This window comes from Coturnix japonica, chromosome 3, assembly GCF_054131305.1.
Source record: "Coturnix japonica strain WE chromosome 3, WE-NBRP24, whole genome shotgun sequence".
In the NCBI taxonomy this organism is placed as follows: Eukaryota; Metazoa; Chordata; class Aves; order Galliformes; family Phasianidae; genus Coturnix; species Coturnix japonica.
Window position 1 is genome coordinate 86,410,203 of NC_140665.1, and position 14,179 is coordinate 86,424,381.

The following is a 14,179-nucleotide window of genomic DNA, read 5'->3' on the forward strand; positions in this document are numbered from 1 at the left end:
TGGAGGCAAGAAGTCAAAACTGCTATTTTTATTTGAAGACCCCATTCTTGCTATTTGCTCCCTTTTCAAGAAGCTATGCTAAAATTAAATTAACCACCCAGCACTGTAATTTAATGAACTACAAAATAATCTCTATGCAAAAGTACAGAAGTCTTTGAAAGTGTGAACTAGATAAAGCATTAGGAAAGCAGACCAGGCTGAAGAATTCTAGTACTGCAGTAGGAAAGGTTAGATGATTTAAGTGTTCTCTGAACAGTGAATGACCAGGTTCTCTACTACTCTGTCTCCTTTGAAATGAAGTCTCCAAAGTCTCTGAAGGTCAACCACTGGTCAGCTCATATTTTCACACTCCCATCATATTCCTTTGAGATGTGTGAATCTACTGTTCTTCCTGAGTCAATGCAATCGTGCAGCACCAGATCAGTATTGAGGAAGTGTCAACAACTGGTAATTATTACCAGAATATTTACATTGCTGCTTAGGTATGATAACTAATTAAAACACAGTCTTGTGCTTTTGATGAATACTGAAGAGTTAATAGATACTCTTCAGTTAAACCCATAAAAAGTTTTTACATCTAACCTCTGAAACTGTTTCATAAGAACTCTCAGTAATGACAGACTCCACTGAATTACTGTCTATCCAGGGACTGACTGAACCCATGATGCTGAGGCAATTGTTTTCCCAAGAGCATCTGTGCTTATACAGCATACGAAGTAATTCATCATTGGCTTGATTTTATTTTCAATCTTATACTGAACTCTTCAGCTTACTTTCCATTTTCCTATAATATAAGAAATACAGCAGCACTGAACATAAGTGCTTATTTTATCTAGTGCTCCTATTAATCAGCCTTCTACTAAATTCCTGCAATCCCTCTTGCATACAGTGGTTTTACTTCTAGGATAAACATCTTTCTTTATTTTGAGTTGTTTTAAAGAATATTTCACAGCATTGCTATTTTAAAGCTTTATCCTGGTTGTGCCAATTGTTTCAGACAAATACTGATAAGATTGGAAAGAAAGATGACGAATGTCAGTCAGGATTAAAAGCTGTTTACTAACCATTATTTCCCAGTGGTCTTTTGCTGTCCCTGTTGCACCAAGAGAGAATAAAAATTATAAAGGGTAGACCATTAGGGACTTATCTAAACTACAGAGAGATCATTAAAAGAATGAACTCCTCATCTTATGCTTAGAACTACTCTTCATCCATTTTTGCAGCCTTTGGCAGCTTTTAGCGTTCTTTCAAGTTTATGTCACACAACAGTGTTTTCAGCCTCACACATCTGAAGCATCTGTGTTGTTGTTTTTTTTAGCAAAATATGCTAAAAAGCACTGGACAAAAAAACAACAAAAATGTGCAAGCTTTCCATACTCACAGATAATTCCTTTCCTTTACAGTTAGAACAAGCCCTGCTTTAGTTTTCACTAACACTTTTATCCTGCAAAAGTTCACCTGTAAAGGACTCGGTGGTAACTATACACCTGGGAGAAAATTAGCTTTGCAGTTTGGGAAAATAATTGGAAGGTATTAATGGACAAACAGCAAAATGTTGATTACTATTGCAGTCTTTAAGTGTTCTGTTTGAGAAACTATACAAAAAAAAAAAAAAAAAAGACTTTCTTGTGACAATTTTAACTAAAAAATCATGTAAGGATACTGCTCACAAAATAAGGAATTTTTTTCTTTTTCAGTTAATTCTTTTTCAGTTAATTCTTTTGATCCACCTAATTTAATCAAGGTACAATACTTTCAGTTAGATGCAAGTTACACTAGAATTTATCAGATGAATTATGGGCAGCAGAAATGAGCCTTAGTGTGATATGTCAGTCCATCACACCCTTGAGCCAGAAGTATATAGTTTAGTATTTATTTTTGTAACAGAACATTCAACACCTAGGCCTTCTGTATTTCTTTGCATCCAGAACCAGAAGTGGTGCTTCCTTATGAGTATGTAGTAGCTTATAGGATACAGCTACCACAGATTTGTTGCTCAGTGACTCCACATGATGGACAAACTCACAAAAAACATATTATCATACAAAGGCATAGTAGGAATTTATATTTTTGTGAATATATTCATGGTACCTTGTGAATATATATGCTGTTATGTGCAGCATAGTGAAACACATAAATTCAAGATCACAGTAAAGTCATTGCTATTGAACAGAACAGAATGCTACCTTTCCTTATACCTAAGATTGGGAATTGTAAACATGTGAACACAGTTTTTGTTGTTAAAATTGTACAACTCAACCTTATCTTCCTATTTAGAAAGTTTCATAGAGTGGCATAACTATTCTTGATAACTGCTGCAGAAGTGATATTGTTTTTTGTACAGTTTCCATCCAACCTTTCTTTCCATCTAACTTTGAGCATTTCTGTGACGTGGAGGCTAGACATATTCTGTGTCAATACGTCCACAGTAGACAAGTAACTAGCCATTATTTCTGCCACAATAAGCAGAGCAGAAAAAGTTACCTGGAATACATACTGGCTTTTCTTTACCTTTATCCCATTGTGTGAGCATGGACTAATCTCTAATTCTTTTTCAAAGAGTAAGAAATTATTAATCTGGTACATGAAAGATTTTCTTAAAGTCAGCAATCACACCCACTGATATATGCAGTTTCATACTCACACGTAACAGGACTATGATGTAATGTCTTTAGGCCATCCATGTAACGGAAATATGTATTATTCAGCTCTACTCTGATGAAAACAGGCAGCTGCTAAAATGCTCACAGAAACCATGCTGGATATTTATCCTTTGCACCACATGTAGCCTTGTAGATTGACCTAAGCTTGCAAATTACAGTATCAAAAACTGTTTGCTGCTTTTCATAATAGAAGGTGGAGAAAGAGGTTATTGTGGAGAAGAATAAATTTGATTCTAAATAATTTCCTCAGTAAAACATTTATTATGAGTTAACAGGGGATAATGAAAAATCTTCACTTAAATATAGGCATTAATATTCTGTAAATAAAATAATGCACTGTAGTAGCCTCCATGTTTTGCTGTACATATCTTCCTGAATCATGTTGGGGGTGGCTTCTTGGGTCACAAACCACGGCTGAAGGCTTTTCCCCTCAATCTTATTATTCTATGCTTACTTTAAAGCGAAAAAAAGCACGCAACCCTCTTGCACTGAACATATTACTGACCGAAGCACAGTGATATGGGGAATTGCTACTTCTCTAACAAAACTACTAGGATAATCCAGGTCCTAAATTATTCTGAAAAGAGGGAGAAGTATTGCAACAGTCTGAAATCACAGAGTATCTGATTTTCAGTCTTTCAGTGAGTTAGCTGGTCTAGAGCAGCCTGGGATTCATCTGAGGTATTGGGATCCACTGAACATGTTCAGAGAGTTTGTTGAAAGTGAAGGATTGATTCGACCTCTCTTTACAAAACCAAGCAGGGAACTGCAGGAGCAGCCTCAGCAAAGAGAACAACATCCCAGCAGAGGCCCATAGAGGAGCAGGCTGTCCCCTGCAGCCCATGGGCACTATGCAGAGCAGATCTCCATGTGCAGACACAGAGGAGACTGCAGTCCAGCAGTGTGTGAGGCCTGAAGGCCACAGCCCATGGATTCCCATGCAGGAGCAACCCAGAGCTGCAGCCCAAGAAGAGTGACCTGCAGTGTTACAGGAGGGCTGAGGGAGCTGCAGCCTGTGGAAAGCCTGTGTGCAATCAGCTGGGGAACAACGGCATCCTGTGGGAAGGATCCCATATGAAGCAGGGGCAGAGAGTAGCCGTGAAGGAATGGCAAAGACAAAGCATTACAGGCTGATCGCAACTTTCATTCTCCATAAGGGAATTCACTGGCACAGGCTGCCCAGAGAAGCTGTGGAGTCTCCATCCTTGGAGACATCTGAAGACTGACTGAGATGAGCAGTGTCATGGCCAGCTCAGTCAGGATCCTGCTTAGAGCAGGTGGGGTTTGACTAGACAGTCTCCAGGGATCCCTTCCAACCTCAAAACTTCCTGTGATTCTATGAAATAACTCAACTGTAACCACCTGCTGAAAATGCACTACCAGCATGAAGGCTGTAATCATAATTGCATTCCCAGAAGAGAACTGTACAGCTGTGAACTTAAAGGCACCTTTGACAATGGAGGTGAATGTAACATTTCTTGCATGAAAATCTAAAGTTTTCTCTAAGCAAAAATTGTTAGTATTCTCACTTTTGCAAGGGAGCTTTGGGAGGCAAACATTCGCATGAAACAAAACTTTGCCAGTATAAGCAATTTCTTTAAATAATGATTGTAATAATATAGTAAGATTCTGTTCACTGTTCTTAATTGAAGATTTAGTCCACCTTGCTTTCTTGGCTAATCCTCATTTTACTGAATGCCATACTGGAATGAGATAATTGGACAATGTTTGAAATTACTCAGTTCTGTACATATAATTTAGAGGTCACTGCATGGTCAGAAAGTCATTTCAGAATTGCTTTATTATTCTGTTTGTGAAAGTATGAAATAGTAGTACCTAAGCTGTTTTTCCTTCAGAAGCAATATGTTGTTTCCTCAGGTCTACCTGTAGGGAACATGGTTAGTCATGCTGCCGGGGACAGGAACTATTCCAAAATTCAATTCTGCCTGTATTCTAGAGAACCAACACTTTCTAGAGAAAGCTGAGATGCTGAATAAGTTCTTCACCTTGGTCTTCACTAGTGGCCGGGATTCTAGTCTTTTTCACATCCCTAAGCCCTGCACCCCCATACCTTTTTGTGGGGACCAAGGAGGTAAATCCCTCCCCACTGTAAGAGTAGAGCAAGTCCGAGAGTACCTCCTTAGACTGAATGAGTAGAAGTCTATGGGGCCAGATGGCGTGCATCCCAGGGTCCTGAAGGAGCTGGCTGAGGTGGTTGCCGAGCCGCTCTCCATCACATTTGAGAAGTCGTGGCTGTCAGGTGAGGTCCCGGATGACTGGAGGAAGGGTCACGTCACTCCCATTTACAAGAAGGGGAGCAGGGAGGACCCGGGGAACTACAGGCCGGTGAGTCTCACCTCTGTGCCTGGGAAGATTATGGAACAGATCCTCCTGGACAACATGCTTGATCACATAAAGAACAAGCATGTGATCCGAGACAGCCAGCACAGCTTCACCAGGGGAAGGTCATGCTTAACTAATCTTGTGACCTTCTATGATGGAGTGACGGCGTTGGTGGACGAAGGGAAGGCGACCGATGTCATTTACCTGGACCTGAGCAAGGCCTTTGACATGGTCCCCCATCACATCCTCATCTCCAAACTGGAGGGAAGTGGATTTGATGGGTGGACAGCTAGATGGATAAGCAATTGGTTGAAAGGCCGCAGACAGAGGGTGGTGGTCAATGGCTCTATGTCCAGGTGGAGGCCGGTAACGAGCGGTTAACATGCTCTTTAACATCTTTATTATTGACATTGATAAGGGAATTGAGTGCACCCTCAGCAAATTTGCTGATGGCACCAAGCTGAGTGGTGCAGTCAACACGGTGGAGGGAACGGATGCCATTCAGAGGGACCTTGACAGGCTGGAAAGCTGGGCTCGGGTGAACCAAATGAGGTTCAACATGGCAAAGTGCAAGGTTTTGCACTTGGGCCAGAAGAACCCCAGGCACCTGTACAGGCTGGGAGGAGTGGTCCTTGAGAGCAACTCGGCATAGAAGGACCTGGGGGTCCTGATGGACGAAAGACTCAACATGAGCCAGCAGTGCGCTCTGACAGCCTGGAAAGCAAATGGGATCCTGGGTTCCATCAGGAGAGGGGTGGTCAGCAGGGATAGGGAGGTGATCGTCCCTCTCTACTCTGCTCTTGTGAGGCCCCATCTGGAGTACTGTGTCCAGGTGTGGAGCCCTCAGTACAAAAAAGACATGGAGATTTTGGAAAGGGTCCAGAGGAGGGCCACGAAGATGATCAGGGGGCTGGAGGACCTCCCCTATGAGGACAGGCTGAGGGAGTTGGGTTTGTTCAGCTTAGAGAAGAGAAGGTTGCGGGGTGACCTCATTGCAGCCTTTCAATACCTGAAGGGAACTTATTCCCAGGAGGGGAGTAAACTCTTCAAAAGGGCTGACAATAGCAGGACATGGGGAAATGGTTTTAAGTTAAAAGAGGGAAGATTTAGGTTGGATGTTAGGGGGAAGTTCTTCACTAGGAGAGTGGTTAGGCCCTGGAACAGGCTGCCCAGGGAGGTTGTGGGTGCCCCATCCTTGGAGGTGTTCAAGACCAGGTTGGACGGGGCCCTGGGCAACCTGATCTAGTAAAGGTATATGTTTGGTGGCCCTGCTAGGCAGGGGGGTTGGAACTACATGATCCTTGAGGTCCCTTCCAACCCGGCTCATTCTGTGATTCTATGATTCAACACTTCTTCCACGCCTTAAAGCAAGACCAATTCCCTTCTACTACCTATATCTTGGCACTGTTGTCAAGAGAGTCAAGACACAGAATGTCTATCAGATCCATCCCTTACTTGCCTTTCAGTTTTCAGCACCAGTCATCCTTCTGCTCATGTACAGCACACAACAACTTGTGAGAATGCTGGGCATGAGGAAGATTCCATTTCCTTACCTCCCAAAAGGCCATAAAATTTAGAAAAGATGCTCATCATTAGTCAGTTAATGCTGATACGCACTTCTAGTGTCTGAAACATGAAGTACAATCCCCCAAAATCTGGAAGTCATTGCAAACCTAAGCATTTAACACCTTTTGCATAAACTTAGGATATTCCATGATTCGATATAAAGGAGGATAAAGAATTTTGACTTATGTCTGGAACACTTCATAAAGAAGAAGATGATACCTTGCTTTCTTCAATCTACTCAGCATTCTCCCTTTCTACCACGGATGCAGTTTTATCTGCTATGCTTTATGTGTAGCACAGGGAGGGACACATACATTCAAGTCAAACTGATAGTCTGGATCACTTGGTAAAAAGAAAAGGCTTTGCCTCAGTCCTTTCCTCTACCATCATGCATATTTATTACTTCACCCCATTGATGATGGAGTAAAACAGATTTGGGGAGGAAACAGAGAACATCTGGTTTCCAGGGATGGAATGGAAAAGTCACACATGGCAAAAAGGAGAAGGTGCACTGTTAGACTTGTGGGGGAGAAAAAGGACAGAATTTGGCAAAGAGAGACAGTGTACAGTAACAAAACTTCCAGCATTTCCAGTTACCAGCAGAACTGTTGGCAGGACTCATGTTAAAGAGTCCTTAAATTAATATATGCATTTCATTTCCAGGGCCTGATCCAGCTGCAGATAGCTGAATGCTGCAGTGAATAAAGGGCTGAAACATTACTAAAACTTGCCCCCACATAAAGTCAGAGAGGTACCACCTGTCTAAATTGGGCTGTCAGAAGATAAACCAAAGCACACGAAGGCAAGTTGTAGAAGAAAGCATTTGTTATTTGTTGTTCCAGTTTGCTATTAGTTGGCTAGATTCACTCTACACTTTTGGATAATCTCTCAAATAAGCTGCATAAAAGGCATGTTTTCTTCCTGGATGCTGCCATGCATAGCTTTATTAATGCTAGCCCATATTTCTTCAAAGCATTCTATACCTTAATGTTCATGGTGGAGTAAAGCTGAAGTAACACAACTGGTGAATGATACATTAATACCAATGCAACGATGTGGAGAGGCTGCTATTAAATTCCAAGGAATGGGTTCATTTTTATTTATGGAATTTTTAACAACCTGGGCTGCCTCTTTGAGCCTGTCTTTCTGCTACTTCTATTAGCAATGAGCAAAAGTGTCTGATTAAACAAAAAATCTCTTCTACACAGAACCTCTTTTAAACATTTCTGTTTTCTTCTTGTCCAGTAAGCTGTATGAATGTAAAAGGGACCTTTAGTCTTCAAAAATTTCACAGAAGGGAGAAAAGATGCCAGGTATTGAGAAGAACATGATTCATTCTTTGGTCTGATAGTTCTGTGTAATGATGGAGTTGTGGTAAAATTGCCATATTAATTATTTACAACTGTTTAAAATATAGGACATGATTTCTAAATGTCAGAGGAAAATACTCTCCATTAATCTATACAGAACAAAATAGAGACCACTACAGCTATCAGATATCTAGTCTGATCATACCCTCCCCCCATTTTTTTGATTTTCCTTATGGCTGAAATTCACAGAGCTGAATCAGGATGCCACATTCCCATTCACCTTTGTAGAATTTAGGTGCTGATGGCCTTCAGGATGCGTGTCAGTGTACCTGATCACATCCTGACAGCTTGCCACTCTCAGGAGTCTGCAGTTGCCTCTGCTGCTCACTCCTCACAGCTCCTGTTGCTCATCCATTGATATCTTTCAACTGTCCCCAATCCTATACTCACATCTACCCAAGAATCATTACTTCTCTCCCAAGCTTCCTTCTCTGAACTTCCAGATTCATACACAATTCAGATCAGCTCTAAAAGTGGTGTTGAGCTTTGTTCTCCAGCAGGCAGGACAAGTCCTGATCCTACTGAATCGTGTAGGAGTTTCTGGTTTAATTCACTGTCTTTAGTGTCAGTTAGAGCAGAATTAGGCCATTTGATACTAAATTCTCAGGATGTGCCTGAATAAAAATAGTACAAATACTGTGGAATTCAAGCTCTTCATCCATAATATATTCATCTTGAAGTGCACAGCTGCCATGCATATATTTATGTAACTGCTATCTGTAGAAATATTTAAACATTCAGTTCAACTCTGAAAAAAAAAAAAATATTTAGAAAAGTTAAGGAAGGCTAAATGGTGACAGAAAGGAAGAGGAGATGGCCATTAGACAAACACGTCTTCAGAAAGCAGTAAACCTCTAACATTTTCATCTAAATCACTGAATAAATACAGAAGGGCTAGAAAATGTAAAAAGATAATCAGACATATGGAAAAGGAGGGAAATATAAGCAGACTGCAGCTTTTCAGCCTATAATTAGATGGCTTAAGGTGGCAACGATAAGCATCTCTGTGAGAAATATTATTCACTTTTCACGTTAAATATACTTGAAGCAATCAATACAACTCTCAAACAGCAGGCTCAAAACAAAGACAACGCACTTAATTTACAGAACCCATTTCCAGAACATGTCACTGAGACCAATAATGCAAACAAGTGGAAAAACAAGACTGGATATATTTGAGAACAACAGACACTGTAAGCTTTGAAACACAGAACAACCTCCAGCCCAGGAAGATCAGACTCAGGAGAAGCTTCACGAAGAGCAGAGAGGAAGGTGGCAGCAATTTCTCTGCATTCCCTCTCCTGTGTTCACCATAACCATCAGCTCCCAAGACTGTGGGCCTCTTCATTACAGCTGACGTCCCACACTTGCTCCACCCAGTTCCCAAGCTCCAAAGATAAAAATAACGCACATAGCTTGGTCTAGATATGCAATAAGTAAGTACTGGAGGCTGCAGGAACATTCCCGCCTTCCCACTCAGCCCAGCTGTTTGACACAACCACGAGAAACCTCATTACATCTGCATCCACTCCTCACAGACTTCTATTCCTTTCCTCTATAAACTCATCCGTGACAAAGCGTTTAGTATCACATGGCGTTACAACACAAGCACAGTCGTATTAATCAGCAATATTTTTATTCCGCTGCTTCTCTGGCAGGCTCCTGGCAGCACAGCAACAAACATTCCAGTAATAAATGAGCTTTTAAGTGCACCAGACTTTACTATTCAGCTGTTGGCATGTGGTCTCTGATCAAAACTTAACTTATACAACCCCTGTATAGGCAGCACACCAAGTAGCAGTAATAGCAACAGCACTAATAGGCAATGTAGGGCACTGATCTGATCTCAGTTCAAAGAATGCAGGTCAACTCTCTTCCTAACTATACCAAAATCTATTACTTTAGAGCCTCTTTTGCTAAGCTATACCGATACACCGCTGAATTACAGGGATGTAGGTAAGTAGGAGCATGATGCCCATTAAATCTCCATAAACAATTAACTTTTGCAGCTGAGCTCTACAACAAAACACCCTGCCTGCTGCCATGGGATGTCACTTCACTTCATGTAGGTCATTGGTGAGGTAATCAACAGTTCTAACCAGCAACAGCAAAAATGTACCAAACTCCCAGCACAACACATTCTTTGATGGGTTTTAATAAAAATACAGATCAATGTTATAGCACACAGAATGAAGAAAAAGCAATTACCTCACTTTAGTGTATTTAATATGTTTTTAAAGTACACAGCATTTTACTGCTAAAAATACACCAACAAAGCATACATTTGATGAAAAAAAAAAAAAAAAAAAAAAAAAAAAAAGCCTTAAACTTACCTCTTAGTTTACACTGATTTAATATATTTTTTCTTCTACTTTTCAACTTTCCTTGCATCTTGGGATTATAGTGGTTTTCTCCACCCGCTTCCTTCCTCTCACCTCCTCCCCCTCCAATCTGGCCTCCTTTCCTTCCTTGGAGGTTTTTAAGCTTTAATTTGAGAGTGTAAAGCTGAAAAATATTTGATACAATTTTTTTTTTAAATTAGAGAATTGAGCTCCTCACCGTGGTTGAAGCATTTCTGGGAACAGCACCAAAAAACTTGCAGCTACTGCACTGAGTAGCCACAGCATCTCTCTTAAAATCATCACTCATTTATTTTTCCCAGACAAGTAGTGTTTCAGCATTTTACTCACAGACATGACTGCAGTTTAGGAGACTGAGGCTAGAAATGAGATTCTTTATTCAGGTTTGAAACATGAAAATCAGATTCCCAAATTCCAGTGTGGGCCCATCTCCAGCTGGAACAGGAGCAAGACTCACCAAGTGGCATTTGACAGCATATGAGATGAGAATTGGGTTAGTCATATTTTCAATGAGCTCAAAGGGGTATTGATGGTTTCATGTCCTAACTGGAGGAGGTGGCTGTCAGCCTGACTGTAGTGTGCGCGTCACCACTACGGGGAAGGGGAAGTATTTTAGAGCTTGTGTGGGACTGGGCTCGCTGAATGGAGCACTTGGGAAGTCTCCTCTCCTATGAACTGGGTATTGATGGGGAAGAAGGAAAAAAAAGAAAATAACAAGTATAACTGTCTATGGCCTCTGCTACGCATGTTCACACAGGCATGCTGAAGGGAGCAGCAACCTGCAGCCTACTTTAGGTTTCCATTTACTGGCACTACGTCGCCTTTGCAGCCTCAATGTGTTTGTTTTTTTAATTCTTGCCCTAACATGGTAACAGGTTGCTTTCACCTAATAAAAAATATTTTACTGAAATGATATCAAATTATTGGTAATGCTATAAAAAAAAGTCACATTTTGCTTAAATGTTACTCATATTTAAGGGCTGCAGATTATTTTAGCCTTCATCTCCATACCTTGCTTAGTCAAAGTCATTACATTTCACTTCTTCCTCTTAAATCAGTCTCTTTTACCACCCATTCTTATTTTCTGTTGTCTGTAATTCAGCAATCACTTGTCTGCTCTTTGACACTACACATTCTTCCAAAGACAGCATTGCCTTTTCAGGTTTTACACTGATCAGAAACTAGTGCTTTCTTTAGCTTTAGCATAATCTAGCATGCATATTTCTGTGCACTTAATATGTATTGGTTATGTAAAATCAGTGCTGAATTAATTTATCCCAGATGCATTAGCTACTACTCCTTCTCAATCTGATTATGATGCATTGATAACGCCTCTTGCTCATGTTTCTAATCTCTAAGTATCTTCTAATTTCTGTTTCCTGCTGTTTACATCATCTGCTGACTTCATTAACATGCTGTTCACTTGCTTTCTTTAATACTATTAATGAATTTGTTAAATAAGATTGAGACAGAGGCCAATTGTTATGGTACTGCATCGGACAATTGGGATGCGCCATCAGCCAGGTTTTCTGCAGCAAGGCTGTTTCTCAAAATCATTCCTTTTAATTACTTTCAATAAGGTATTACTTGTAGAATTAACTGTTATTTAATTGTGGCTTTACCAAGAAGCTGTTTGGGAAACCTTGGCATGGAAAAGCTGACTGTTTATGTAAGTGCTCTTGTTTAAACCAAACCTACAGGAATGTTTGGATTGGGTTCAGAATGGGATTTAGGCTGCTTACTTCAGTTCTCCTTTCTATTTAATCTCGTCACGCTCACTGCTTCTTACCACAGTTACCCTAACACATTTGAAATATTTGAATTAACTCCACGCAATTGATGAAACAATTCAACTTGCTCAAAAACTGTGCAGAAAGACATGTGCTAACAAACAATATTAAATAGAAGATATTATTACATTTCTTAATAGACACAGATAGTGTGAATATATATGAATATACAGCAGACAAACACTTCCAAGTACATTTGCAGTGTAATTAAGGGAAGCATGAGCAGTGTCTCTCTGTTAAACATTAAAAACAGATAAACACAGAGAAGAAAAGACTGACTTTACCTAACACTGGTGGTCTGCAAACAGACTAACTGAGAATAAATTAGGCTAGAAATGAGAAGGTATATAACAACCATCAGGAACATGAGGCTCCAGATAAGCCTTCCAGTACATGTAGCCAAGGCAACGGAACTAATGTCTTTAATACAAAGCTGGATTGGTTCAGGGAAGGAATTGCTGAGTGGTTGCACGAAAAGGCAGCATACCCAGCCTTGATCTCACATATGCCCATCCTTGTCTTCATGTCAGCTCTAAGAGCACAGCAGTAAATAACAGCACATCTTAAACTCAAACTTTGTCTTTGGAATTATTGATTGTTCTCAAGCCTTTTTTATTTATTTATTTTTTTTTCTTATTACCTGAAATCTAAAATAGGAAAACAAAATCATTACTTTTTATTACTGTGTAGAAGCTAGAGGTTAAAATTTTAAGTGCCAGAATTCTGGCACCTCAAATGTTAATTATCAGTAAATGCACAAAGGGAAAAGCCTCACAGGCAAAGACAGCCCTGAAAACAATGGACCCTTGCACTGGGCAATGTCTTGGATGAAAAGCTCACATTTCCCTCTCCTGCCCACAGCAGGACTGGGGTCGGCTGCCTCCCCAGTCCCATCAACAGAGACCTGAGGAAACAAGAAATGATCTAGACCACAGAAACACGTCCTTGCCATTTGCTCCCCATTCAAACCCAGAAAGCATGGAAGTCTTTCAAGGGTTAGAAAAGATGGAAAATATTTGAATCCAGGTCCCTGGATCTATTTTGGATGTGTTGGAGTGTTGGAGGTGATAACAAAGGACAACTGGGCATTTTTATTCTCATAACATTTTGGGTATATAGGTCACTACATTCAGAAAATTTCAGCTCAGAAACCAGTTCCAGACATGCAAAAAAATCAGCAGATCCCTTTTTATACATTGAATGCTGGTCTCAGTTAAAGAGAGTCACAAAATATTTGCTCATGGATATGTATGAGATTTTTGGAACAAAGTGTTCCTGGTCCTGCTCAGAGCATTCTCCTCTCAGTCTGAAACTCGTCAGTGGGAGAGGGGCCACTGGGGGAAGGACCCATTTAACCTTTATAGTGCATTATTTACATAGACTACTCAAAGCAAACTAACAGGGCTGTTACTCTAGGTATGATCTCTGTATATGGTTGAATAGTTCTTAGCCTCTTGAAAGCACAGGATTCATTGTTTTCGATCAGCCTATGATCATAATGATACAAAGAAAAATCACAGTAATTATAGAGCAGGCTTCATAAGAGCTATATTTAATAAGCTGTGTTCATCTCTGTTCCAGCTCCACTAGCTTCTGTCAAAAGCAAGGATATATTTAACTGTTATGTGCTAGCTTGCATAGCTACAATAATTATTCTTGAGAAAGCAGGACTGTTCTTTGGTCCATTTGGAGGTTAAACCTTGCTCTCCGTATATTTAACAAAAACACTGAATAGGTAAATCAAGAATACAATATATGTTCATGGAGTTCAAGCATTCTTTATGAAATCTCATTAAAAAAAGGTTGTTTTTTTGTTGTTTTTTGCTTCTCAGTATGACAGCAAAAAGTGTAACAAAAGGCAAACATCTACACATTTATGTATACACACATACATATACACGTGTATGTGTATAAATACATGTGAACACGTTGGTTGGAAACAACAGCCAGTTTACCATCAAAACTCTCTTTTTCACTGGGCTACTGACTGGTGTAGAATTTAAGAACTACCCTTCAACATAAGTCATCCTAAGATACTGCAACAAAATGGGAAACCATTATCTTCTTTGTCTAGAGGAGATCACGAA

At 40.2% G+C, this 14,179-nt stretch overlaps 1 protein-coding gene across 39 annotated transcripts in view; it reads right to left on the minus strand.

Annotated features, from left to right (window-relative positions):
- The window catches only part of DLGAP2 (DLG associated protein 2), a 440,056-nt gene that overhangs the window by 278,329 nt on the left and 147,548 nt on the right, over positions 1–14,179 (minus strand). For 11 of the 39 annotated variants that reach the window (XM_032443247.2, XM_085542112.1, XM_085542126.1 and 8 more), the window contains exon 2: positions 10,276–10,447. The exons of the other annotated variants lie outside the window; for them this stretch is intronic. In XM_032443247.2, the coding sequence (XP_032299138.2) occupies positions 10,276–10,447 (172 nt within the window). The remainder of the gene's footprint in view (positions 1–10,275; positions 10,448–14,179) is intronic. 39 annotated transcript variants of the gene reach the window in all.